The sequence below is a fragment of the Pecten maximus genome, chromosome 2 (genome assembly GCF_902652985.1).
Source record: "Pecten maximus chromosome 2, xPecMax1.1, whole genome shotgun sequence".
Taxonomy (NCBI): domain Eukaryota; kingdom Metazoa; phylum Mollusca; class Bivalvia; order Pectinida; family Pectinidae; genus Pecten; species Pecten maximus.
Window position 1 is genome coordinate 36,232,174 of NC_047016.1, and position 27,901 is coordinate 36,260,074.

The 27,901-nt window shown below is 34.1% G+C and overlaps 2 protein-coding genes across 4 annotated transcripts; one reads left to right on the forward strand and one right to left on the reverse strand.

Moving 5' to 3' along the window:
- Positions 1 to 3,473: 3,473 nt before the first annotated feature.
- LOC117321934 (SNARE-associated protein Snapin-like) lies at positions 3,474 to 9,067 on the forward strand. The gene is made up of 4 exons (XM_033876566.1): positions 3,474 to 3,655; positions 5,395 to 5,441; positions 5,642 to 5,760; positions 7,881 to 9,067. The coding sequence occupies exons 1-4, from the start codon at positions 3,507 to 3,509 to the stop codon at positions 7,971 to 7,973; spliced, it is 408 nt and encodes a 135-aa protein (XP_033732457.1). The 5' UTR covers positions 3,474 to 3,506; the 3' UTR covers positions 7,974 to 9,067.
- A 1,421-nt stretch (positions 9,068 to 10,488) lies between these two features.
- Positions 10,489 to 24,391, reverse strand: LOC117321933 (uricase-like). Of its 3 annotated transcripts, none has more exons than XM_033876563.1 (8): positions 24,188 to 24,391; positions 16,591 to 16,839; positions 15,652 to 15,768; positions 15,274 to 15,352; positions 14,462 to 14,648; positions 13,767 to 13,890; positions 12,276 to 12,371; positions 10,489 to 11,862 (listed from the first exon to the last, which is right to left on the reverse strand). In XM_033876563.1, exons 1-8 carry the CDS (start codon positions 24,248 to 24,250, stop codon positions 11,788 to 11,790), a joined length of 990 nt encoding a protein of 329 aa, XP_033732454.1. In that variant the 5' UTR covers positions 24,251 to 24,391; the 3' UTR covers positions 10,489 to 11,787. The 3 variants fall into 3 exon arrangements, with proteins under 3 accessions (XP_033732454.1, XP_033732455.1, XP_033732456.1); XM_033876564.1 differs by lacking the exon at positions 24,188 to 24,391 and adding an exon at positions 19,626 to 19,739; XM_033876565.1 differs by lacking the exon at positions 24,188 to 24,391 and adding an exon at positions 18,725 to 18,850.
- Between the last annotated feature and the right edge of the window lie 3,510 nt (positions 24,392 to 27,901).

Genomic DNA, 27,901 nt, shown 5'->3' on the forward strand with positions numbered 1-27,901 from the left:
TCTTTGCTCACGGGTGAGTATGTGAATGACTTTGAAAATGAACTGATTAATACATCATGTGACGCTTTATTCCTACGAGATATTTCGTTATTTCTTCTAACGTATGCAGATGACACTGTCCTTTTTTCAGAATCTGCCTCTGGCTTGCAGAAGTTGCTAGATTCCTTAAAACAATATAGTGATAAGTGGCAATTGACAGTTAATACAGAAAAAAAAACCCAAAATTGTTGTATTTCGAAATGGTGGCCGATTACGTATCGGCGAACAATTTCTATTTGATGGAAATGAAATTGAAATTGTTGACAGATTTAATTATCTTGGTGCAGTTTTAAACTTTAATGGCAAGTTTACAAAAACTCAAGAAAAAATTGCTGAACAAGGTCGGAAATGTATGCATAATGCATTAAGAATTAGTAATAATTTGTCTCTCAATGTAGATTCTAGACTAAATGTTTTTGATGTTTATGTTTCTTCCGTTCTTAATTATGGTTGCGAAACGTGGGGTTTTCATGCTGCAGATAAAGTAGAAAAAAATACATCTTGACTTTTTAAGAAGAATCCTAAATGTAAAGAAAAGCACGCCATCTTTAATGGTATACTCGGAGTTAGGGCGCCTGCCTTTACATATTATCAGAAAATGTCGAATAATTAAATATTGGTTGAAATTAATGAAATGTGGCAATTGTATTATAAAGTCAGTTTATGAAGAAATGAATGATTGTAATCACAGAAATTGTAATTGGCGTTGCCAAGTGAGAAACCTTTCATTGTCATCAGGTTTTGGTGATGTTTGGTTAACCCAATTTGTTGATAACGAAACTGTATTTTTACATTGTTTTAAGCAGCGTTTGATTGATAGTTTTATTCAAACAAGGAATGAATTTTTTAAAAGGTCGTCTAAATGTTTTTTGTATAAATTTCTGATCGATAGCTTTACGTTACAATTTTACTTAACAAAGTCTATTCCAGATGCGTATTTCAAATTAATTTCGAAATTTCGACTCTCCTCGCATCAACTTTGTATAGAAGAAGGCCGGTATCGTAATATACAAAGGGACAAATAGATTATGTCGTTATTGTAATCAAAACCAAGCTGAGGACGAGTTCCATTTTATTTTGGTCTGTACACTCTATGTAGATATTCGTAAAAAGTTTATCAAAAGGTATTATTGGAATCGCCCTTCTTCATTCAAACTTGTCCAGCTTTTATCGGTACGTAACAGAAACGATTTATGTAATCTCGGAAAGTATTTACAATCAAGCTTGTTATTACGGTCCAGAATTCATTCTTAGTTTAATTTGATCTCATTTACTTATTTATGTTATATTACATTAGTACATTTTCCGTCTCCTGCATTTGCTGTATAGTCCATCCCCTGACAGCACCACTTGACATATAGACCCTACTATTGTTTTGCTAATATATTTTACTTAGCCACTTTTTCAGAATTGCTGTCGATTCTTCATTTATTCACCATCAATTATGAATTAGTATTTCTGTTTAAAATTGAATTTGTCACTTTAGAGCCGCCCATCTTTATAAATTTCTTTATCTTGTACCTATAATTGTTTTCGAACATCTATATTGTCCATGCAATGTACAAGATCATGTTTATTATTTGATGATATAATTATTTAGTATTTCATATGATTGATTATATATTATGTTATTATGTATATGTATCCTTATGAGCCGTAAGGCTTAAAGTGAATAAACAATATCACCTAATTGTTTAAGTGGTATCATCAAATGGAGTTTTCAGATCAGTAGGAATGGCATGGTATGTTATCATATCTCTACAGTTGATGACCCTGATTGATACTTGGCTATAGGCAGTTACAACATGGAGACTATATAGCTGTCAGCAGGTGAACTCCAACAGTCGTACCATCTCCCTACAATACTCCACCAGGTTGTTGACGGTAGATGGAATTTCCTCTTTCTGGACAGGAAGGGAGTGTTTTTGTCATTTGCCCCTTCTTGATGATCATGTATTGTGATGACATCATCCAGTATGGATATATTCACCATGCTTTCATGTGGGCTGTTGTTCAATCGCAACATTGAGTGTTGCCGGAAATTTCCCCGAGATGTTGCGATTGGGCTGTTGTTGTGATAGTCAGGTCATCCATGAACCCTCTGTTTGATGGTTGGTAGATGCCAGAGTTTATTCTTTGGCCTCTAGTCTACTTCTCAGCAGCTTTCATTATTAATCATTTGATAATGATTAATTCATTAAATTAATAATTATTTATTAATTTAAAAAATGAGAAATATAACTATGATAGCATTTCTTAATTAGGTCACCTAGCCCAAAAGGATTTCTGGGATAGAGCCACACACAAGGTTTTTGAAAAGAAATGACCTTGACCCATATTCTAGGTCAAACACAATCCTAGAATTAAACTTGGGAAGCAGTACAATAGATTGTAACAGTTCAAACATGAAAACAGCAGTAATACGGACGCCGCTCGTATTCTGCTTGATTGTTTGATAGTAGGTCATGACAATCTCGTTAATACTTCCACAAACTCGGTAATATTTACACAAACTCGGTAATATTAACACAAACTCGGTAATATTTCCACAAACTCGGTAATATTTATACAGTCTGTACCAGTGCATCGCTACTGTCACTATGCTACAGTGTTTACACCTATTTACACATTAATATGTGTGCCGTAATATATACAGAACGTGTTATTTAACATTTAAACCACTGTGTATAATATCGTTATCCAACTAACCCAGACGGAATATAGATACCGCCTTGTAAACTATCGTGTGTTTGTGTTGCCACGATTTCAAAACAGTCACGTAATGATTTAAAAAATAATTCCCGCGCTAAATTTAGAGGGGGATTCCCAACTAATCGAGTGGTCAAGCTGGACAAAGGGGATTGACTGTGAACATTGGAACAGCACAGAAACATAACTGGAAAGGAACAAAACGCGTACATTCAGTGAAAATTGCAACTTTTTAACCGTGATGTCCCTTTTAAATTGAATGCAAGCTGAATAAGTGGATGCATATATTCAAATGACACATTTGCAGTCTTATTAACACCAAAAATAATTCAAACTGATATAATTTTGTTATCCGTGCTGAAACTGCGCATTTATTAATTACAATGTAGTTCGTTAACTTATTTCACCAGTAGTTTTACATTATAACCACCAGTATTAAAACTATGCCGCTTATCTTTTTTAAAGATATTTCTTGTTTAAAGATGTTTCTTGTTTAATTCTAAACTTGTTGGACTGTTATTATTAAACACTGATATTGTCTGTTATAGAAATTATCATATGATGTTATGGTTTTCAAGCATAATTTAATTCCAATTGCTTGTGTAGCACTGTAGTGTATCCTTGTGCATTCATACAGTAGGTCCTTATTAGGTTAAATATGGTAATTATGTATGCTTAATTTTCTGGATCAGTGTTGTGTTTGACATGGATAGGTAAAACGTATCGAAGCGTTTCCATGACACAGACATTTAAAAAAAATGGCTGACAATTCGTCTGTGACTCCTTCTAGCAATGAAGGTAGCACCGACTCTTTGGACAGCCGGACACGGGACGCTGTCACTGATGGTCTGGTGGAGCTACTGAAGCCAGCAGTGGAGGAAATCGACGACAGGGTCAAAACAGTTAGGTGTGTGACGTATTATGATGAAAAGATCAACACAGTGGGCGGATCTCTCTACATTAATACAGTTTCCAGTTTGATTGTTTTGATAGCCGAGACTAGGCCTGTACATTAGCTATGTTTGATAAGAACGCCAAGGAAAAAAATCCAGATAAATGAACAAATATGCTATACCGCCGATACAAAACTAGATCTATTTTATTTTTTCAATTTTTTTTCAAGATAAAATGAAAAGGGAAATTTTGACAAAGCTGTTGTTTTTTATTTAGAAATTCAACTTCCTGGATAGTTTATAAGGGTTCTGTCTGCAATATCCATAAATTATTGTTGTCTGTGTCATGGTCTATTGACATGCAATATTTCGACTGTGAAAATCATGTACAAAAATACCTTTATACTATGTGTTTGACAAAGAACAGTTGGGATTTGAACACTGAAGTTTGTTATATTAATGTTTGTTATATTAATGTTAGCCTAATACAACTTCTTGAGAAATACTGAAATTTTACGTTTCTTATATAATATTCAAAATTTGATGTGTTTCATTACGATGTACCTCTCTATTCCTAGTTATGCCAGAGACCTATGTATAGTATATAGGTCTCTGGTTATGCCTATTGGATTTTGAGACTGGTCAGGAAAACCAGGTCACTGGTGGTCATCATGAATTGTGAAAGTATAAGATTTTTATCACTGTTTCTCGAGTCACATCAGTCTCTACTCCTCTAAGAGGCCACTGCCGATAAAAAAAGAGCTGTCAGCTCTTTTTTTTATCGGATATGATTTTGCCGACTGCGCCTGTCAAAAGTATCTCTCCGTGTAAAACCTCTAACATTGATGGAGTAATCGGTCTCTAGTTGTGTCCGTATAATTTTGAGACTGTTTGAAATGACTTTGACAGTTCAAGAATTTTTTATTTAATTAATGAGAAGTAATACTAATACTTAAAGGATGATTTGCAAACTTGCTGTCTATAAATCTATATACATTGTATATAAGTTGTTCTTTTCAGTAAATTACTTGGTTAATAGTTAATGGTGTGCTGATTTTTGAGATAATTGATACTGACAAAGGGGTTTCCTTTTGCTGAGGTTTGTTCTTTTTTTTTGCTACTGATTATGATCAGAAGAATGTACATGTGACATTTTGTAAATAGCAATACCACATACATGTTGCCAGAACAGATAAGGGGAAAAGTACAGAAGAGGTAAAGCCTATATAGAACCAATCAACTTGATACAGTGTTCCTGACAGCTTGTGTGAATGCATATTTACACATATTTTTACTAAAGAAAACCAACAAAGATGATTAAACATGGGTAATTAGCAACCTAAATCCAAATGGTTGCATCAATTTTTAGCTGATTAGAATACATGCATTGTTAGATTGATATTAAAGCTCTTAATGCAAACAAATTACATTTGACCAGTCCACTTTTAAAAGTAACCAGCATATTTCCATCATTCAACTTTAGTGATTACGCAAGAGGATGAGAAATACATTACCTTTGGGAGCTAGGGCCCATGTTTAAAAGGTATCTGACTCTGACTCGCTCTGAAACAATATACAGTTGATGAGTGTAGACTAAAGGATACACAATGTGCACTCCGAGAGCACACCGTTTGCACTCCAGGTAATCTTGAAGAACAGTAGATGATGCGAAGACCTGTCTATGATGTGTGTTTATATTTTATTACTAGTTATTATATATAAGTACATGTATTATATTTTCTTACATTTACAGGGATAGCCAGGTGGAACTGCGGCAACAAATAGATTGTCTAGCAGATGGTAAGCTATAATGCTTTATTTCTTTTTAAAATGGCATTGTAGTGAATTATTAAGCAGGCTTTAAAACCTACGGTAATCATGTACATGTACATGCATTTGCTTACAAATTTCAAATTCCTTAGACAAACTGACCTAACAAAGTTTTTCAAGCTTTTATAATTTACTCTGAGTATTCATTGTCATCTTCATTTTGAATTTAGACTTGAAGAAGATAGCAGAACAGCAGGCAGTGCCAGTGGATCTGGAACCCTATGTCAAAAAATTAAACAATTCTCGCAGACGTGTCATGCTTGTCAACAACATATTACAAAACGTACAGGTAAAATTGACAAAAGCATTATTTCATAGTATTTTGATAAGAAAGGTTGAATCATACTGTATATTCAGCAATTTAATTGTTTTTAGCTCACCTGGCCGGAAGGGCCGGTGAGCTTATGCCATGGTGCAGCGTCCGGCGTCCGTCGTCCGTCGTCCGTCAACTTTTTCTTGAAATTGCTACTAGTCCTAAAGTATTGAATGGATTTTCACCAAATTTGGTTAGGAACATCCTTGGGGGAAGGGGAACAGAGTTTGTATACATTTTTACTCTGAACCCCCAGGGGCCTGAGGGGCGGGGCCAAATAGGGGAAATAGGGTTAATCCTTTAAATTGCTACTAGTCATACAGTTATGAATGAATTTGAACCAAATTTGGTCAGGAACATCCTTGGCAGAAGGGGAACAGAGTTTGTATAAATTTTTACTCTGAACCCCCCAGGGGCCTGAGGGGCGGGGCCAAATAGGGGAAATAGGGTTGCTCCTTTAAATCGCTACTAGTCATAAAAGTTATTAATGAATTTGAACGAAATTTGGTCAGGAACATTCTTGGCAGAAGGTGAACAGAGTTTGTATAAATTTTTACTTTGAACCCCAGGGGCCTGAGGGGTGGGGCCAAATAGGGGAAATAGGTTTAATCCTTTAAATCGCTACTAGTCATAAAGTTATTAATGAGTTTGAACCAAATTTGGTCAGGAACATCCTTGGGGGAAGAGGTACAGAGTGTTTAAATCTTTATTCTCAACCCCCAGGGGCCTGAGGGGCGGGGCCAAATAGGGGAAATAGGGTTACTCCTTTAAATCGCTACTAGTCCTAAAGTATTGAATAGCTTTTAACCAAATTTGGTCAGGAACATCCTTGAGGGGAGGGGGAACAGAGTTTATATGAATTTTTACTCTGTACCCCTAGGGGGCCTAAGGGGCGGGGCCAAGTAGGGGAAATAGAGATTAGTCTTTTAATTGCTACTAGTCATAAAGTTTTAAATGGATTTTAACCAAATATGGTCAGGAATATTCATTGGAGAAGAGGAACCGAGTTGGTATAAATTTTTACTCTGAATCCCCAGGGGACTGAGGAGTGGGGTCCAATAGGGAAAATAGGGGTTAATCCTTTAAATCGCTATTAATTATTAACTAAATTTGGTCAGGAACATCCAGAGAGGAAGGGGGGAAAGAGTTTGTATAAATATTGAGGGGCGGGGCCAAATAGGGGAAATAGAGATTAGTCTTTAAATTGCTATTTGCCATAAAGTTTTAAATGGATTTTAACCAAATTTGGTCAAGAGCATCCTTGGGAGAAGGGGAACCGAGTTTGGATAAATTTTTACTCTGTACCCTCAGGGGCCTGAGGGGCGGGGCCAAATAGGGAAATAGGGGTTTATCCTTTAAATCGCTATTATTCATAAAGTTATGAATGGATTTGAACCAAATTTGGTCTGGAATATCCTTAGGGGAAGGGGGAAAGAGAGTTTATATAAATATTGACTCTGACCCCCAAGGGGCCTGAAGGGAGGGGCCAAATAGGGGAAATAGAGATTTGAGTTTTAAATGGATTTGAACCCAATTTGGTCAGAAACATCCGTGGTGATGGGGGAGCAGATTTTGCATAAATGGTTACTGTGACCCTCAATCCCATAACTATGTATAGTATCGCTGGGCATTAAGGGATAAACACAATTCTTATGTAAAAATAGGCCAAAGGGTTTTCCCCACCCTAAGGGACTTAGTTTCTTTAAACACCATTATGTTGTAAAAATAATCCATATGGTCTTTCAGAGAGTACATTTTTGTATAATGTATTAACAAATTGAACATGAACATTATTTTGACATTTGGTCAAATCCAACCAGGTGAGCGATACAGTACTCTTGTTTACTTTAACTTTGGCTGTGAAAAAATAATGATTGTTGACAAATGTTTTGCTGTTATGGTACAATACCACATATGTTATGTGTGTTATATTGCAAGAACATATTTCTTTTTTAGTATTTTCAAAAATGTTGCCCTTTCCCCACAAACAGTAAAACAAAATGAATCCTATGTGCAAAAAATATGCCTTTCCCCACAAACTATTGTTTCAAATCCAGCATTTCAATGAACTTGTGAGAATTTATGTCCTTTTTCAGGAAAGACTTACCAAACTCTACAACAATGTCTCCAAAGAAACAGCCCGAAGAAAAACCTTACTGGATTCTCCATCTCCAGGTCCACCACACTAGTGAGGCGCCTATAGAAATTTTATATTATATCTATTTTAATTAACTCTGTGGAGTAGATACGTTTTATTGACAGAACTGTTGTATCAAGCCATGTAAGATGATTATAAAATGTACAGTTTCGGTACCTGTTGATGTGCAATATTTTCTAGTAATGGTGCCAGAGGAGATGAACAGTGTGCTTGTACAGCTATATAAAACAACTGAATAACAGCATCGGCAGATAATGTACTGCGAGTCTGCAGATTATTTGCCGATCATAAAATATACATGTGTAAGGAAAGTGAAATTGTGTTCTTTGAGGATAATAACTGGCCTGTATATGTACTGTATGGAATATATTAAAACATGAATGAGATTATACTTTGCATTCTATTAGTCCAATTTAAAGATTTCATTTCTACCTGGCACTCAGTTGGGAGTCTGTTTGGTGTGCGAGATCTCTCAGTCAGTGGAAGTCAGTTTTGGGCATTATCCTCAGATTTAAATCACCAGATGTTTCTGTTCGGCTTGTTAGCAGGTCAAATTGGCTAGATACATTACATCATATTATCGTCATTATTGGTCATATTGTATGAAATTGTATGAAGAGATCATGATTGTATTATTTTGTTTGTTTACTGGTTGATATACCAATACAATGTACATTCCATATTTTGTGATCTCAATTTGTTTACATATAGTTAAAGGAGAAGTTCTATAATATGATGTCCACGAGACTCTAGGTGAATGATGTATTTTAATCTTATTTTTTAACAAGTTTTTCATATTACATTGACACAAGTGTAAAGATGATATCCATCACAGAACTTATTTTTATGAGAAAGTAAGCAGAATTTGTTATTATAGAGGTTGGGTAGGTTATTATATAGGTGTAAATATTGACTTGGGTAGTATATGTTTCCTTCCTTTTCTATAACCAATTTAATGATTTGTTTGGTGAAAATCTAGTAAGTTGGATCTAAATCGCTAATCTGTTTCTTGCCAAAATTGTGTAATAAAAACTGTAAGGTTAAAGGATGCAAGTGGTATGTTTTAACTGTCAAAGTTGTAATATCATTATATCAATTTGAATAAAAATAGTTTAGATAAGAAAAGTTTGTTGTTGATATGCAGTTTGCCTGTTTCACTATTTTTTTGTAAAAGTTATCTCCCTTTATTTTTTTTTTTTATTTTTTTTTTGGGAGATCCAGTCTACATTTTTCAACCGATTTGTTTGAAATTTAGTATGCTATATAATATGATATCAAGTTGTGTTTAATGAGTTGGAGACTATTTTAGTAACTCTTGATGACTGATATTCCTCAAACAGTTCGAAATTTAAACATTGTAGTAAATTTTGCAGCCCTTCATACCAGAATACTACTGGCCCAATATCATGGCTCTAGCTCTTTTACTTATTCAGAAAAAAAACCCCAATTGGATATTAACATGTTTGAAAATAAGGGCCTTGGAAGCAGGTCAAGGTCATTCATTTTAGCAATCTGGTAGTTCTCAATCTACTGGCCAAAAACATGTATCACTATCACAGCTCTGAGCAAGTTTCTTAAAGAAGAGTTGTGAAAAGATGTTAACCCCCTGTGACCTTGGAAGTGTAGTTCAAGGTCATTTATTTGAATTAAAACAAATCATTTCAGCATGCTACAAGCCCAATATCATACGATCCTTGGACTCTTGGTTAATGAGAAGAAAATGTTTACAAAAATTGTAAATGGGAAATTGGAAAACAAAGGGCAGACAGACCCTTTGTGGTTTCGGCGAGCTAAAATGTATATTGTAATGTGTTATTCACCAGGTATTTTAGTATTATATGACATATCCTCCTCCAGATCTAATGTGACAAAAAATAAAGTACATTGTAGCGTGAGTTGGTATATATAAATCAACTTTATTAATACTTTTTCTCCAAAATCAACATCATTTAAAAACATTGTAATATGTTTCTCAGAAAATACATAATAATCACATAGCTAATATAACAGAATATACATTTACATGGATTTCTACAGAAAGCACCTATTTATAAATTCATTGAGATTGTATTTCTGATCCCTGGAATATGAATTATGAATAGTTTACATTTTGTGTAATTAGTAGATTTAAGGCAGTGAATGGCCAATTTTGTTAAAAATATGGATATGAGAATAAAATGGATAGCATGACAAAATCATCAATATATATATGAGCAATAATTATGAATAATATAATATATACCGGGTACATGTTTATGAAAAGAATATGGATGAGAAAACTATGGATATGAGAAAATTACAGATACATCTATATTCTGTGCAAACACAGATGGGACTAAAGTATGGTTTGTAATATTGCTGCCAGCAGTTTATTGGAGTTGATTAACATTAGGTTACTAATGTTAGAGTAATAGTGCAGTATATCCAATTACTTCCAGCTCCACTGCTCCAGTATTGATACACTTAATTAGAAAAATAAATGTCTGGTCTGGCTACTAACACAATACTTTGGCTCTGTGATTTTAAAATGATTGTTACATGTACAATGTAGCTGAACTGTATTACAGGTGTAGAGATGGCTCTGTGATTTTAAATGACTGTTACATGTAGCTGAACTGTTTTACAGGTGTAGAGATGGCTCTGTGATTTTAAATGACTGTAACATGTAGCTGAACTATTTTACAGGGGTAGAGATGGCTCTGTGATTTTAAATGACTGTTACGTGTAGCTGAACTGTATAACAGGTGTAGAGATCACTTTTGTTCTATATATACTGTGTGCATACCTTACAGGGGTCAGTATATATACTTGTTGATAGTATTAATAACATTAGTCAACAACTGCAATAACAGAGTAAACATGCAACTAAGGTCAAAAGGTTGACACACATTACAACCTCACAGTCCATACGTGTAGAGTTTATGGTCAGAAGGGCAAACAGGGCCAATGGAGATAGTATATAGAGGTCAGAGAGGTCAGATTAGTCCAACAGTCAAGATAAACCTTATACATGTAAATAAATTTGAACAACACATCTAGACTTTACATCTTCAAATACTAAAAAAAAGATTCTGAATACACAATGTAGTTGTAATTAATAGCATGTCTATAATATTGACTCCTCTTTCTCTGATGAGCATTCCATTCTTATATGAAGAAGAGATCATTAAGGGCCCAGACAGATTAGGGTCACCGCTCATAGAGGGACATTTCTATACTAATGTATAAAATGATTTTGGGACCCACGTGCAGTCAGGCCTGCCTCGAATTGCACTTCTTCTGTTAAAAATAGACAATATATAGTAGGAATACATGTATTATATATAGTGTTGGGATATATAAAAATATTGAAAATCATATGTTTTATGACTTCCAACAAAAATCCGTATAAAGTGCTTGCAGATCTATTTGTAATGGGAATATACCAGTATTGGTATTACCAGAGATACTTTATATTATTTATACAAAAAGTTATGAAATTCAATAAATTACCAATAAATCTTGTGGGTGATGATGTCTTTCACCAAGGCAACTGGCCAGGGCTTCTAGCTCTGATTGGAAGTGAAATATAGTCTCCTGCCTAGCACTGTGGATTTTCTCACACATAACGAAGATAGGACTCCTTGTGCACATCTATTTATGTATCTGGGCCAATTTTAATGGTAACTAAAATACATGTATCGGGAATATTAAGAGGCTCAAATGAATATATATGTAACTTTTCATCAACAGATCAAGTAAAACTGTAATGTACTATAATTGTTATGTTCTTATGTTGAGAATATTATAATCAACAACAAAAAATACACTTAATATTATGTAGAACTATAATCCATTGATCAACTTTATAGTTTTGACTGGGGTTTCCTCTGTATAGCAGCACGGATGTTTCCAGATGGTTTGTCTGTAGGCATGTATATCTGAAAAAGAATTGATGCAAAATGATCACCATAATCACTTACTTGTCTTTGTGTCAAAAACAAACCAACCATATTATGTTGATTATTCAATTTCATTATGTAAATTAGAAATGCAATCCTTTGGTCTAAAAAAACAACTGAGAATGCTTGACCTTTGACCCCAAATTTCACAGGCCCATCAGCAGTCATCCTACTATGAAGTGTTTGTGGATCAAAGGTTTAAAAAGATACCCTTATAGGTAGTTTTTGATCCTAGGTAATACAAAGTACGTTGTGACATTTTTATCACTTTGAAATGGAAAATAACGGATCCAGAGCATGTCATTCTTTACAGTCACTTGCTAGCAAATATATTAATGTAACAACCAAATTGTACAGACTAAGATGATAGATTTGTACATATGAAATCTTACTTCGTTTGTATTGTGGTCAAAGTGGATCTTGGGGAAACGATTGAAGTCAACACCAAAATAATGGACATTAGGGAGTTCCATCTCAATCTTCTCTATCTGTGGAAGTAAGAAAATGTAGGATGAGACATTGTATAAAGACAATGGGAGACACTGTATTAGGTTAATAGTAGAGTGAGACAATGTATTAGGGAAATAGTAGAGTGAGACATTGTATAAAGACAATGGGAGACATTGTATTAGGGTAATAGTAGAGTGAGACATTGTATAAAGACAATGGGAGACACTGTATTAGGGTAATAGTAGAGTGAGACATTGTATAAAGACAATGGGAGACATTGTATTAGAGCAATGTAGAGTAAGACATAGTATTAGGGTAATGTAGAGTGAGACATTGTATTAGGGTAATGTAGTGAGACATTGTATTAGGGCAATGTAGAGTGAGACATTGTATTAGGGTAATGTAGAGTGAGACATTGTATTAGGGTAATGTAGAGTGAGACATTGTATTAGAGCAATGTAGAGTGAGACATTATATTAGGGTAATGTAGAGTGAGACATTGTATTAGGGCAATGTAGAGTGAGACATTGTATTAGGGTAATGTAGAGTGAGACATTGTATTAGGGTAATGTAGAGTGAGACATTGTATTAGGGCAATGTAGAGTAGGACATTGTATTAGGGTAATGTAGAGTGAGACATTGTATTAGGGTAATGTAGAGTGAGACATTGCATTAGAGCAATGTAGAGTGAGACATTGTATTAGGGCAATGTAGAGTGAGACATTGTATTAGGGTAATGTAGAGTAAGATATAGTATTAGGGTAATGTAGAGTGAGACATTGTATTAGGGTAATGTAGAGTGAGACATTGTATTAGGGTAATGTAGAGTGAGACATTGTATTAGAGCAATGTAGAGTGAGACATTGTATTAGGGTAATGTAGAGTGAGACATTGTATTAGAGCAATGTAGAGTAAGACATTGTATTAGGGCAATGTAGAGTGAGACATTATATTAGAGCAATGTAGAGTGAGACATTGTATTAGGGTAATGTAGAGTGAGACATTGTATTAGAGCAATGTAGAGTAAGACATTATATTAGGGCAATGTAGAGTGAGACATTGTATTAGGGTAATGTAGAGTGAGACATTGTATTAGGGTAATGTAGAGTGAGACATTGTATTAGGGTAATGTAGAGTGAGACATTGTATTAGGGTAATGTAGAGTGAGACATTGTATTAGAGCAATGTAGAGTGAGACATTGTATTAGGGTAATGTAGAGTGAGACATTGTATTAGGGTAATGTAGAGTGAGACATTGTATTAGAGCAATGTAGAGTGAGACATTGTATTAGGGTAATGTAGAGTGAGACATTGTATTAGGGTAATGCACTAACTATAGAAAATATTCATTGCCATCTGTGGGCATACAAGTATACCACCGTGTATACGCAGTCAAAATGACTGTACCTGTTGATTATGATGTTAAAATGTACCTGTGGAATTCTAGCCAAAACATGTTTCTCAGTAAGGTAGAGAGTGTTCTGTACAGACGGAGAAAACACACCCTCATGTGCTGGGCCAGCAAATGTCTCCAGGATAACCTTCTTCACTGTGCTCCTACCAACAGATAAATAGCCACTTATAATGTGCTTTAGTACTGTAAGTGAAATCTGGGTATCTTAACTGGCATATCTAATTTCTAAGATATTTCTATTTCTTACCAAGTACATGTAGATACCACACTACATACAGACACTCTGTCCAATCCTTCCTAATTTTCCTATTTGCTGGATAATATGAGAAGTCAGATTATTCATAATGGGATTCCCTCTTGATTTCATAAACAATAATTAGATATGTAGTTTCACATTGTTTTACCTTTTTGGTGGGTTGTGGTGTCTGTACTATAATGTATAAACAGTAACTGTTAATTTTACTATTCATTTGCATCTTTATAATTTATCTAAAAGGCATATTCATTGTGCTATACGACCGGCTTAGAATTATTAGTCAATTTTGTCAAATCTGTAATGTCACAAATCTAACCATACTTTGTAAAATCTGTCATGGTCCAGGTTTAAAGTGTTAAGACATTAAGAAAACATTACCAAGCTAACCATACTTGTGAAATCTGTCATGGTCAAGGTTTTTAAGTGTTTAGATATTAAGAAAACATTACCAAGCTTACCATACTTTGTCAAAATTGACATGGTCATGGGTGTTGTACCACCAGTGAGATTCGACTACAGTACAGAACAGTCGGTCATTAGCATCAGGGAGGGTCCGGAACTCATCCTTCACAAAACCTGTGAATGCTGACTGTGTTGTTTTCAGGATCTTCATCTTTTTCAGGCCAGCCGATACTAAAGGTTTGCCTGAAATTTAATACAAATCACAGTCAACAAAGATCTGTAATACATATAATATAGTGCACATATACTTCTAAACATTTTGTACATTGTTATATAATACAAATATGTTGAAAGTCCCCATTAAACCCTTGCTACACCTACAATGAAACCCTATAAGTCAAATATAATCATTATTTTGTATTTCCCATGAATCTAGAGGAAGAAACACTTACAAACTTTGTGGTACAAACGAAGTGATGACAATCAACAATTAACGTACATGTATCAATATTTTCTTTTCTAGGAGAGTTGACAACGGCTAGAGATACTTTTTGAACACTCCTTTCAAGTCAATATTTTAGGTAGGACCAAAAAAAAATGCGAAAGTAAAATATTCATCTCAATATGAAATTGACATGACAACTCCTGAAATAGAACCATCCCTTCAAACTTTAATTTGTTATTGGTCAAGCAGCATAACGGAGCAATTAATAGTGTAATTGGCTTGATAACTACAGAAATTCCCTCCCCTTAATTCATATGCATTTATATATGACAGATTATGTCATAAGATCAAAATGTACTACAAAAGAAGGAAAGCATTTAATCTTATGCTGGTTTAATACAAAGCAAGGACTAAATATATTACCTCCTCTAGCATGTACACAGTCACAGAACCGAGTGGCTTCATCACTGATGAGGAATGCATGGACATGTTTATCCCCATCCTGAAAGAAAATATACTGTTCTGATACCTTCTTGAACAATTGTTTTTTTTATAAAGGTACATACAATTCAAAGGTTAAGGATATGAAGGAATCCAATTAAATTATATTTAAATTAAACAAACACACCAATACTAAATATGGCATACTTAAGGATAACCTTCATACTATATTAGTCTAAATCAAATATGTTTTCTGTAAAACTCAAAATAGAAGTACCAATGCATTTTGTACATCATTCAAATGTTGATTTATTATATTAGTTAAGTGAAATGTTTTTACTGGGTGTAAATGATTCTTACAATTTTCATTCGTTTCCAAGGTGCCTGTTGAATGTAAACTGTCACTTTGTCCACATGGCTATACTTGGAGAGGAAGTGATTACACAAAAGTATAGCAAACTCTTCTGGGGACTTCACCTGTGTCACAATAGAAAAGTAGGATATAATTAGATACATTATAGACCTAGAAAAAAACGAAAACTGTACAGTACAATATATATTAATCCAGTCAGAAATATGTCTATAGCAATGGGATCATGTGGTAGCGTAGTAGAGGTAGTTGGGTGGCACAGTGGTAACACACTTGCCTTTCACCTAGGCGGCCGGGGTTCGATTCCCCGATTGGTGTGAAAAGGGTTATCGGGTCACTTGACTACGTGGATTTTTCCCAGGTACTACGGTTTCCTCCCACAGTGAGAACCCTGGCATGCTTCCATCCAGTCTAACAAGCGTGATTGACATAAGATGATAATTAACTTGTTTCGCAATTGTTAAAAAATAGGTAAAGTTAACACTACATTTACATAATGTTTAGTTAAATTATAGGTTAAGCATGGTTCTCTGGACATATATGATTACTGGATAATTTAATACGGTTACTAGATTACAAAGGTATGACTTAAACTCCTGGTACAAGATGGATCTTTTATCCAAACCAAACCATCTCGAAAGCAGCCAAATATTCATGTACTGTGCATGATTGATTTAGAGAAATTCCACATACCGTACAAACATCTCTTTAACACCAAGTTCAACTGAGAAACCTCCGGCCCTGATTCACTGAATGGGGACTTTTATACAAATACATGCATACATAATTAAGCTGCAGACTCCACAAACATTAATTTGTGAGTAAAGTTAAAGTGAAATTTATAGAGATAATTTCTGTTACAGCTTCCTAATAAATTAGACACCCATTTAATATGTACCTCAACATATGTGGTATTTACTTGTACATACCCCATATTTCCTAGCAAGTATGTAGACAGTGTTTTTCTGTGAGTCGGTGGCGATGATGTCTGTGTTATCCCCATACAGATATTCTCGCTGGTTATTAAGGGTGAGTTCTACATTCACTTCCAGTTCCTGAATATGGTGGGCGTCGCCCTCACGTCTCAATTGAAGCAGTTTGACATAGTTCTTACCGTATCCCGTGTCTGTAAACTCTGTACGTACAACCTGATCCTTCATTATGTTCTCCTTAGATTCCTGTTGAATGATAAAATAAGTATTCCCCAAAATAGATTTCCTAGTTGATTAATGACAATTTTTGGAACCTAAAAGTACCAAATATAAGCTAGTTAGTAAATTTTTCTTTTTTAGTTGACCTTTTTGCCTAAAATAAAAGTTCCACATATACTAGTATACTAGTGCATTATCTGAATTTAACAGCTCCAGTATAATTTCAAACAGATGCTCCATCATTTGATGAGCCGTTTCCAGGCTATTAATATCAGATCTGCTATATAACAAAGAGTATGCATGTTTACAACGAACACATGTAAATTCATAATTTAGCAACATATATTTGAATGTATTACAGTAAATATATACATGTATTGCCATTACCAGTATCATCACTCTACAAAGATACACATTATACATTTGTTTGATACTTAATGCATACATGAATTCCTCATTTGTAACAATGTATACCCGCCAGTGGTTATTATATATACAGTGTATAGTGTTACTGTCGTCGGTATATAGTAATAAGTATATGTTATAACTCTTGATTGACATGTGAGCTTTATAACATACTACATCATTTAATATGTTTAACTCTTAATTTACTACAGATGACATTACATTGTATTAATAACTCCTGATTAATATCCTACCCAAGTTAAATGTTTAACTCTTTATTAACTACAGATGACATTACATTGTATTAAATGCCCTGATTAACTACCTAACAATGTAATATGTTTAACTGTTAATTAACTATAGATGTCATTACATTGTATAAATTACCCCTCATTAACTACCTACCCAGGTAAATATTTAATTCTTTATTATCTACAGTGACATTACATTTTATTAATTACCCCTGATTAACTACATAAAACCATGCATGGTTATATGTTTAACTCTTTATTAACTACAGATGACATTACATTGTATTAAATACCCTGATTAACTACCTAACAAGGTAATATGTTTAACTCATTAACTACATATGACATTACATTGTATTAATAACCCCTGATTAACTACCTACCCAGGTTATATCTTTAACTCTTTATTAACTACAGATGACATTACGTTTTATTAATTACCCCTGATTAATTACCTAACAAGGTTATATGTTTAACTCATTAACTACATATGACATTACATTACCTACCCAGGTAAAATGTTTAACTCTTTTTTTTACTACAGATGACATTAACTACATGTACTAGATGTTAATATATACACATCCAGGTTTCATAACATAATTTACTGGATGTTGTATAAGCCCTGATTAACAAGCTTTATCTTCTATGACATTTACCAGATATTTTTACATATTTACACATGAAATATCGAAAATTAGTCTTTCCATAAAAGTGATGTTTTTCACTAGTGAAAAATAAATCACTTTTTCTGATATTTTTCAACATTGAATTGAAAAATATAACTTTTTCTGATTTGACCAATCAGAACACTGCTTACAAACGACAAGGATGAAATTCAAAAGCTGACCCGGTATATTTTGCTAAGTAAAATGTAAAAAAACAGGATTTTCAGTAATACAAAATATATTTACTGGGCACCGGTGAAAAATATCAAAATATTAGCCCCACTCATGAAATATATTTGGTATTAGTGAAGTCACTCTTGATATCCTCTCTGTATAACTTCATTTTTTCTACACATCTTTATGTTTAACTAATGTATGCATGCATACATGGCTATACATATAGCTGACTAGGCAATATATGTACATGCTTTCACTACCTTCTTTTGTTGTTGAAGAAATACCTGGGTAGTTAACATTCAACGTGCATAACCACAAGCTCACTGTAATAAACATTTTAACAAGGATTCCTGTAACTAGCAAGCTATCAGATATGCATTACTAATGTTTATGAAATCTTTATGAACTCACCTTTACGACCAGTGACAGCCATCAACCCAGTGTACTGATACAGAATCCTGACCTGGGAGCTACACCCTGGTACTATATATACTGTATGTTACACCTGAAGGCTGTCACGTAGTATACACAAACACTTATACACTCAGCTTATTCCAAGGTCATGTGTACAAGGAAACAGTATCATAGCCATCTTGATTCTAAATAGGAATGTCACTAAGATAACTATTATGTCTTCATTCGGGTACATAATTCATTCTGGGTCGGAAAATTTAAAGCAAACAAAAATCCTAGGATTTAAGGAACTCGCTGATGTTAGATTTTAAACAAGGACTGAACTCGGGTAACCTTTATCATAACCCCTTCGTCAAAATAAAAGTTCATAGGTACATGAACAATTGGATTGACTTTTCAGGCAACCTTAGTTCATAGGTGCATGAACATTAAAATGTTTACATAACCTATCTATAAGCAGCAAACTTAACACTTCATTGTATGAGAAAGTTGAGCTGTGATATAATAGTATATCTCTAGATCTGTGTGTACAAACTACTGATAAATTTATACTGCCATCTGTTTACTTCTACACCTATATACATGTGTATATAGGAATCCTGTCATTGGCATGAGTCAGGGATTTTTTCATGTCTTATTTATAGTTTTTGAATAAAGGTTACTAGAAAAATCCTTTATACCATGAGCATCACTTATTTTTATGTTAACAAAACAATTAAACACCTCATATCACTTTGCCCTATTTGGACATTATAACCTTATATGGGCTACATTCTCTATATAATGGTGTACTCCGTCAGTAAGTAAATTTATCGTGTGATAAAAACTATTAAATCCAACTTATTGCATATCATACATCAAATCTTATACTTGTTCATTTTTCAAACATAAAGCTTACCATTTTTGCAAGAGCCCTACCACCAAGAAAATCTGTTGAGATATAATTTCCAGTCAGTGAATACGCTAGAGTATATACGTAGTGTCTGATCCTCTATCAGTGTAGATAACATTAAAATATTCCTACCCCAAACCATGGATACCTACATATGAAGAAAAGATACCCTAGGCCAGAGATCATATTGCAACTTGGAGCACTGTAGTCTATCACTTGTTTGTGGTTGAGAGGTGGAGCATGACAGTATATCGTGTCTCTCCCTTAATGTTATAGAAAATGGGTTAACATCTTAATGTATTCTAAAAAACAAGTTTTAAGTTATATTTATCAGTATATGAGAGTGCATATGTACCAGTATGTGTCCATTTTTACTTGGTGTCATCCCATTGCTTAGATATAAAAGGTGACAGAGCGATTTTTTTTCAATAAAGTAGATTACTTTGAACGATTTAAAGCAAAAAGATTTATTAACCTATTTTTAACAATATCCAATATATATAAATTTCAAAATGTTGAGATATCAAAATAAAATTTTGCACACTTTAGCCAATTCATTGCTGCACGTACATGTACATTGGTTTTACTCATAACAACAGGTGCTATGTGTCGAGGGGGATTTTTTTTAAATACCAAATTTATCTTCAAATTAATACCTACTCCCCCTCGTGCAAAAGTTTTGTATTAAAGTGTAAGAAAGGCTTATTTAATTGGACCACTTTTTTTGCTTAATTAGTGTTTTAAAACTGATGATTTTACAAAAATGATGATGGTAGGCTTATTAGCGTTTTATTTGAGGATAAATACAGTAGTTCAGTTATGCAACATTAAGTATTATATGAGCTAGCTTATCTTGTACAGATTAGATCAGCTATTCTGAATGGTAGACTTTTAATGGAATTATGGACCAATTGTCACATCTAATAGCTCATCTGGATAACAAAAGGCTCTGGGGGCCTGCATCCCTCACTTGGACTTTTTCAGGACCCTACATTAGAGCTAATAAATTTCAGGACCCCATAGGCCTTCAACCTAGCATAAGTAAAAGCAATGAACAAATATTTGAACCAAAAGAAACTGCAAAATGATCTGTGAAAGAAAATATAATGAAAATGAAAGTGAGAGGTTGTGACGTCACAACTTGTTAGGTGATTGTAATATGGCAGGCGTAAACGCCTCCATAAAAACCAAACCACATTCTGTTTATTACTCTAAGTAGCATACATTACTGCCTGGACAATGATTGATAACATTTAGCTACATATAATACAATTGTATTGCAAATTGCATTATCAGCAAATCTGTCCCCAAATCAATATTTTTATTTTTAAAATTTGAATTGAAGTAACAAGAAAACCACATTTCCGACCAAACAAATAAAAAAACACAACATGATAATTGTTTCAACATGCATATGAAGACAAAGGTTGAAATGTTTAATGATATACATATAGATAGTTTAAGAGATTATAATTAATGAACACCCCTGTTACCATCTGCAGAGGTGACTATATAAATGTGGAATATTCCTTAGAGAATCGGTATTTATTGTAACAAAGCAATGGTGTGACATTGCTCCTCTTTCAAGTATAAGTAACCAGGCGTACAGGAGACCCCTGACCCACATATACCCACAAACCCCCTAAAAAGAGTCCCCTTGAAGAACCTGAAGTTGTTTATACTCTGTTTTCCTTCCCTGACACCCATTATGTATCAGCCCCTGGCTGATTCAATTACTTTAATCCTTATACAAAGCAATATCAGATGTTAGATTCAAGACAATTATTACAAAACTTTGTTTTGGCCAGTCCTCTTAGATCTCCATATCCAACAATTTCGAGTCGTGTGACCTGTTTCTACCACAATAATATCGGCTTGAATCAAAGGGAAACGTGGCCAAGTATAATTTCGCGTATGCAAATAAAGTGTACCGGTGACGTCCGGGACCCGATGATGTGACGTCATTAGATTATTGATGACGTCAATAACAATTGCAGCTTGGGTCAAAGTTCACCGTGTTAGCCAATCGAAATGCGTACAGAGTTTATACCACGTGTGGTATAAACAGATTGTTAATCAACAGCTGTAATGATTAACTGATGGTCTGAGAGTTGAATAACACAGGGTATTGTGGCAGAAAGGTGTATAATCTATCAAACTTTTATAGCTGGATTTGGTTGTCTAGTATCCATGGACACTACCAAGGCCCTTGCACCTTATAGTTCTTGATTATACCCAAGTAGCCATATGACCAGCATGAGATACTACATTAACACTTGATAAGCAGAACTGGCCATTGTAATCCATTATCACATTTTATTTAATAAATAAATATATTACTTCTTTAGTATACATGTATGTATAAATCATGAAATATGTGTATATTACAAATTACATCATATAGTTCTATGCCAATGAAATCACTAACTTATGTACCGGTATACATTGTGTTGTCTTTTTCTTTGGTGCACACGCACGCACGCACGCACGCAGATACTCCCAGAGCATATAGACATCTTTTGATGTACCAGTAAATAAATTGTGGTTTTAATAAGAACTGTTATATCTAACTCAGAAAGTTTGTACTATGAATATAGTGATATATATTATGCAATATTTCCATTTTCAGCATGAAACCTATGTATAATTTATACAACATAGAGTTATTCCTAGAGGTTAGGAAACCAAACATTCCCTGACATTAAACAGTAAGCTGGTCTTCTATTGAATATCTCTAATCTTTAAATTGTGTAAGGAAGACATGTATATAATAACAATATTAATCAAAAAGTAGGTTAACTTACATGTACAACAACAAATACTGTTCACAGGATTTCGAACAAAACACAAAATTACTGTGTAATAGCAAACATATTTAATAAAAGCATTTCATAGCAATACATGTAGAGACATTACCATAAAGACATCATAAATATAATACTTAAAAAATACATTTGTATACCTGGTAATGTATTTTTTTGTACTCCTGTCTCTAGAATAATAAAATTATAAATACTGTGTGTATATACTGTAGAATATGTCTGATTATAGATCCCAATATCCTTATGCAAGTTTTAAACTAGGGGAGATAATTCAGCATGATCTAATTACATATTCCTGAATGTGTCAACTATAAAGTTGTTCAAGTTTTATGAAGATTTGCATAAATTTCTAAAAAAAACAACAACTTTGTATTGACTGTTTAGGGAATATATATTAATACCTATAATTTCAGTGTGACAGAGGTATAGGTGCTAATTTAAGTTGCAATCTCTGAGTATAGCTGTATGCTTGACAGAATTATAATTTATGGTCAACAGCACCATTTAATCTGTAATAGGAAGGAGTAATGAAAAATACACATTGTAAATATGGAGACCTTAATTGCTTAGTCTAGCAAAAAATAATTTAGGGTATCCCTTTAGCCAGTAAGTGGTAACTCATGGGAATATTATGCCGGCTTGCTTAAGAGAGGTGACTCAAGTTCGAGGCCAGTGAGTACACTCACGGGGCAGAGTGTTTTCCTCATCATTCCTTCGATCCTTTTAAAATTTACACATTTTGATATTATCACCCCTAATTAATCTTACATTTAACGATACAAAACTAAATGACCATGCCATTCACAAAAGACACCAAAGAAAAAGCGAGCAGCTATACATTATATATGTGGTTAAGTAAGGCAGGCTGTAAGGCCATGCAAACATCCAGACTTTTGGCTCAATGGTTAGAACACCCATGCCTACCAAGTAGGAGTCATGCCCGGTTCTGGTCACATTTTTATACGTACATTGACTAGCTGACAATGCACGACAAAAAACATGTATTATTCAATGTCATCTCAGGCAGGACATGTATATCTGATTAGAGAACAACAATAAATGTCAGTGTGACACAGGTACATATAGTACAGCAGTGAATGAACTTTTATATGAAAATTCCTTAGACAATATGTCTATAGAAAATTCAAATCCCATATAGCCCAAGTCATTTTTGGAAAGACCATGAATTTTTCAAAACATTGTTGAAAGTAGCATAAGTGATAACTGTCACGCAAATGCTTGCATCATCCAGTAATAACACACTGTTATGGTAAAATAAACTCTATTGTAAGCTCTGATTTCATATGATCATTTGTCAGAAAATAATGGAATGTTGTTCATGAATTGTAATGTACGTATGTCAGGGCTCAAACTTTTCATAGCCAATGGGGCCAACACTTCGAAATTTTACATAGACCGACCAGGTTTTCTATAGCCTCGGACCATCGGTTAACCTTCACTTTCGATCACTGGTACAAGCTCAAGATATAGACACACGGAACAATTTGTAATTGATTTCAACAAATGATTTCAACAAATATAGGCATATATATATAATATAAGAGCTAGCAAGCCTTCTCCAACAATATGTTAGATTCATATTTGTGAGAATTATATATTTTTCAGAAACAAAATCAACTGAAATTTGAAAGAAACGGGATGTATCACATTAACCACTATACAAATATAGGTTCCACCAGAGAACTAAACAATACAAACGATGCACCACGATATAAATAAACCTACTTTCACTTTGTTCCAGTTTTTTGCGCGTTGGATGTAATCTAAGCAGCAGACGCCACGGGTCATATATACTGTAGCCGCCGTAGCTATAAGCTTCTTCGATGACGTCACTCTTTCTTAAATCAATGTCTTGTTCAAATTTGGGAATAATTAAGATGTTACGACTCACTAGCAGAAGTACGTATTAAAAACAAAAACACAAAACTAAACGTTAGAATGACACAGATCGTGGTTGTAGAAAGGTGGTAGAGAATTTGTGTATCCCGAGCCGAGCCCGAGCCGAAGACCCGAGCCCGAGCTTTGGATATTTCCGTTGTTCTCCTTCATTACTGAATGGATTAAAGTGATTTTTTCTACAAAGATTTGACTTCAGGTTTTAAATCAATCCGTGTAAGTGGATTTTCTTAAAATGTATTTTAACGTCCTAAATCGACGATTTTCATTTTTTAGGGGGAGAATTTGTGTAGCCCGCAATCAAGCGTGACTATTCATGTTTTTAGCTAATTATTTCCGATACATGCTATTATTGGGAAATATTACTAGATACAAACAACAAGTAAATATAACTGATTCTAAAAATATAAATTTCAACATATATCTAATGTGACTTGATGTCAAATTTTGACATTTTTGTAACCGCGCCGACGATCAATGAACTCGCCGTGTTTACCGAGCTTTCACCGAGCCCGTGCTAAGGGCAGATAACTCTACCGATCCCGAGCTTTGTGACTGTACATTAGTAAAGTGTGTTGTAGGTATTCAGGAGTTATTGAATGAGTTTAATTTAGTGCTTCAAATAGAGTCTGACGAGAAGTTGTACATGTCTTACGACACAACATTTCAAGTAGGGGATTTTTATGTTTCTGCTTTAGTATTTAGGCATGTCTTATTTCAGGGTAATAAAACCATCCCAGTAGCTTTTTTCATTCACGATAAGAAATCAACTAAGATTCACGAATTTTTTTGGCGGTCTATTAAATCACTAATTCCAAACTTATCGAAGGGTAATCATGTTATGGTAGTAGACAGAGAATTAGCCATTAAAAATTCTTTAGAGGAAGTTTTTCCAAATATCAAGTTGGTTTTTTGTTGGAATCATATTCGTAGGGATATCAGGTTTTGGTTGAATCAACATAAGGGGAGTAGCGATATATCTATTTACATGGAAGATATTCTTCAACTTTTGAGATGTGATAGTGAAAGTGATTTTTTGACTATGCTAGATAAGGTCTCTGAGAAATGGAGCGAACCTTTTGTAGACTATTTCAATTCTAGTGTTAAGGGAGATAAAGTGAAATATTCAGGTTGGTGGGTACTATCGGAGCTAGGTGTAAGTAACAAGTATATGGGTATTACAAATAACATTGTGGAGGGGACTAATAGCTTAATTAAATCTTTAAATAATTGGAAAGAATTACCGTTAGATAGTACAGTTTTGTCTTTTTATTATCTCCAGAATTACTATTGTAACGAAATCAAGAGGGGGTTAATAGGAGTAGGTCCATTCAAACTTAAAGCTATACATAAGAGCGCACAGTTAGATCCAGATGATGTAGTATTTTCAAAGACGGTTTGTAATCCCGATGGTATATTAGATTTAATTCAGAGTAATATCAATGATATAGAGCCAGATGTACACGACGAGATAACCGACGAAGAGGTAAGTGATGACAATGTTAACGCCACAACAGACTCTAATATTCCGCAAGCAGGTAAGTATAATTCCCAAAAGTCGTTAGCAGTAGCCGCATTAAGGGATAATAAGGTAACTCATGTTCCATCTGCCAAGACATTTTTAGTTGAAGGTTCGCAGGGAGATAAGTATGCAGTTCAGTTACATCCCAAAGAGAAATGTCAGTGTCCGTCTATAGGTACTTGTTATCACATTATAGCTGCTAAGTTAAGTATAGGAATAGATGATTCAGTAGGTAAGAGAAAACTTCATATGGCCCAACTTAAACGTAATTCCAGGAAACGTGTAGACAAGAAAGCAGGTAGGAAACGACCACGACCTTGTGATAGAGATGAAACTGATATAGTTCCCGCGCCAGACAGTAAGTTAACTAAGTTAGGTGATTCTGTACTATGTTCAACGCCAAGCACAACAATAGTTTCTCCAGTGAAATCTGATCAAATAAACGACTTTCGTTGCCAAAAAGACACAAACCAAAGGTAACTGATATATTAGAAGATCTTTCAGATGATAGACCGTCAATTTGTAAGCCAGTAGAAACAAAACGTATTTGGATGGATAACGGTAAGAGTACAATAAGTTTTAAAGAAAAAGATGATATTTTAAAGGATAGAAAATTATGCGGAAATACTATGTGTTATGTTCAGGACATTTTAAAGAAACAATTTCCTAATATAAACGGTATGCAAGATACAGGCTACGCTCCAGTTTTGAGAAACGGTAAGTTGGATTATGCTTTACGAGAAAAAACTTAGTAAATACAGAAAAAAGAAAGTTTCTCAAGCCTTAACTTATGATATTTTTATCGATTGTGAGTCAGATGGTGTCATATTTCTAATGTTTTTGATGATATGGTAAGTTGTGACGCTGGTTGCGATAGGTGGCTTCACAATAGATGTGTTTGTGATCAGTCAGATTTTCATTTTTCAAGAGACAGTTTCGTTTGGCATTGTACTAAATGTTCGAAAATTCAAACTAGAATACAATAGGAAAATAGTACTGTAGTTGTATTAAAATCATGCATTGATGAAAATATGTTTTTACTAAAAGAAATAGCTTTAGTAACAGATAAAAAGTAAACGAGTGAATTGGTTTATAACACAAATGAAAACTTTATTTTCTACGTAAAAAAATACAAAAGTACATATGGTGATAAAAATATTTTAATGTGATAAACAATAATGAAAAGATGGGTAAATATATATAAAATCATTAAAATAAAATGATATGGGCTCTTTGTAGAACTGCGTCCTCGTCGCAGAGCCCGGAAACATTCTTATACCAGAATGGCTAAAAGTTCTACAAAGCTCGGGATCGGTAGAGTTATCTGCCCTTAGCACGGGCTCGGTGAAAGCTCGGTAAACACGGCGAGTTCATTGATCGTCGGCGCGGTTACAAAAATGTCAAAATTTGACATCAAGTCACATTAGATATATGTTGAAATTTATATTTTTAGAATCAGCTATATTTACTTGTTGTTTGTATCTAGTAATATTTCTCAATAATAGCATGTATCGGAAATAATTAGCAAACAACATGAAAAGTCACGCTTGATTGCGGGCTACACAAATTCTCCCCCTAAAAAATGAAAATCGTCGATTTAGGACGTTAAAATACATTTTAAGAAAATCCACTTACACGGATTGATTTAAAACCTGAAATCAAATCTTTGTAGAAAAAATCACTTTAATCCATTGAGCAATGAAGGAGAAAAACGGAAATATCCAAAGCTCGGGCTCGGGTCTTCGGCTCGGGCTCGGCTCGGGATACACAAATTCTCTACCACCTTGTAGAAACGCTTCAAACCGGTGTGGGGGAAAAATCAAAATAAAATGTATAGTGTGAGAAAATCACATTTATTTTAGTGCAGAGAAATTGTTAGAACATCACATTTATCCTAGTGCAGTTTAGATTTTAATATTGTGTTTCTCTAATTGTAAATAATATTGAGATCCTCAGAAACTTACCTGTCGTGAACCCCAGAAAATGTAAATTGCCCGGATGTTGATAGTATAAGGAGAATT

What these genes read in the sequence shown, in the direction of transcription:
- LOC117321934 (XM_033876566.1), top strand. Translation starts at nt 3,507, where the DNA reads ATGGCTGACAATTCGTCTGTGACTCCTTCTAGCAATGAAGGTAGCACC. An exon ending in GACAGGGTCAAAACAGTTAG is followed by an intron (nt 3,656 to 5,394) that starts GTGTGTGACGTA and finishes TTACATTTACAG; the next exon opens with GGATAGCCAGGTGGAACTGC. An exon ending in AATAGATTGTCTAGCAGATG is followed by an intron (nt 5,442 to 5,641) that starts GTAAGCTATAAT and finishes TTTTGAATTTAG; the next exon opens with ACTTGAAGAAGATAGCAGAA.
- LOC117321933 (XM_033876563.1), bottom strand. Translation starts at nt 24,250, where the DNA reads ATGACCCGTGGCGTCTGCTGCTTAGATTACATCCAACGCGCAAAAAAC. An exon ending in AAAACTGGAACAAAGTGAAA is followed by an intron (nt 16,840 to 24,187) that starts GTAGGTTTATTT and finishes ATCATTCAACAG; the next exon opens with GAATCTAAGGAGAACATAAT. An exon ending in CTTGGAAACGAATGAAAATT is followed by an intron (nt 15,353 to 15,651) that starts GTAAGAATCATT and finishes ATTTTCTTTCAG; the next exon opens with GATGGGGATAAACATGTCCA.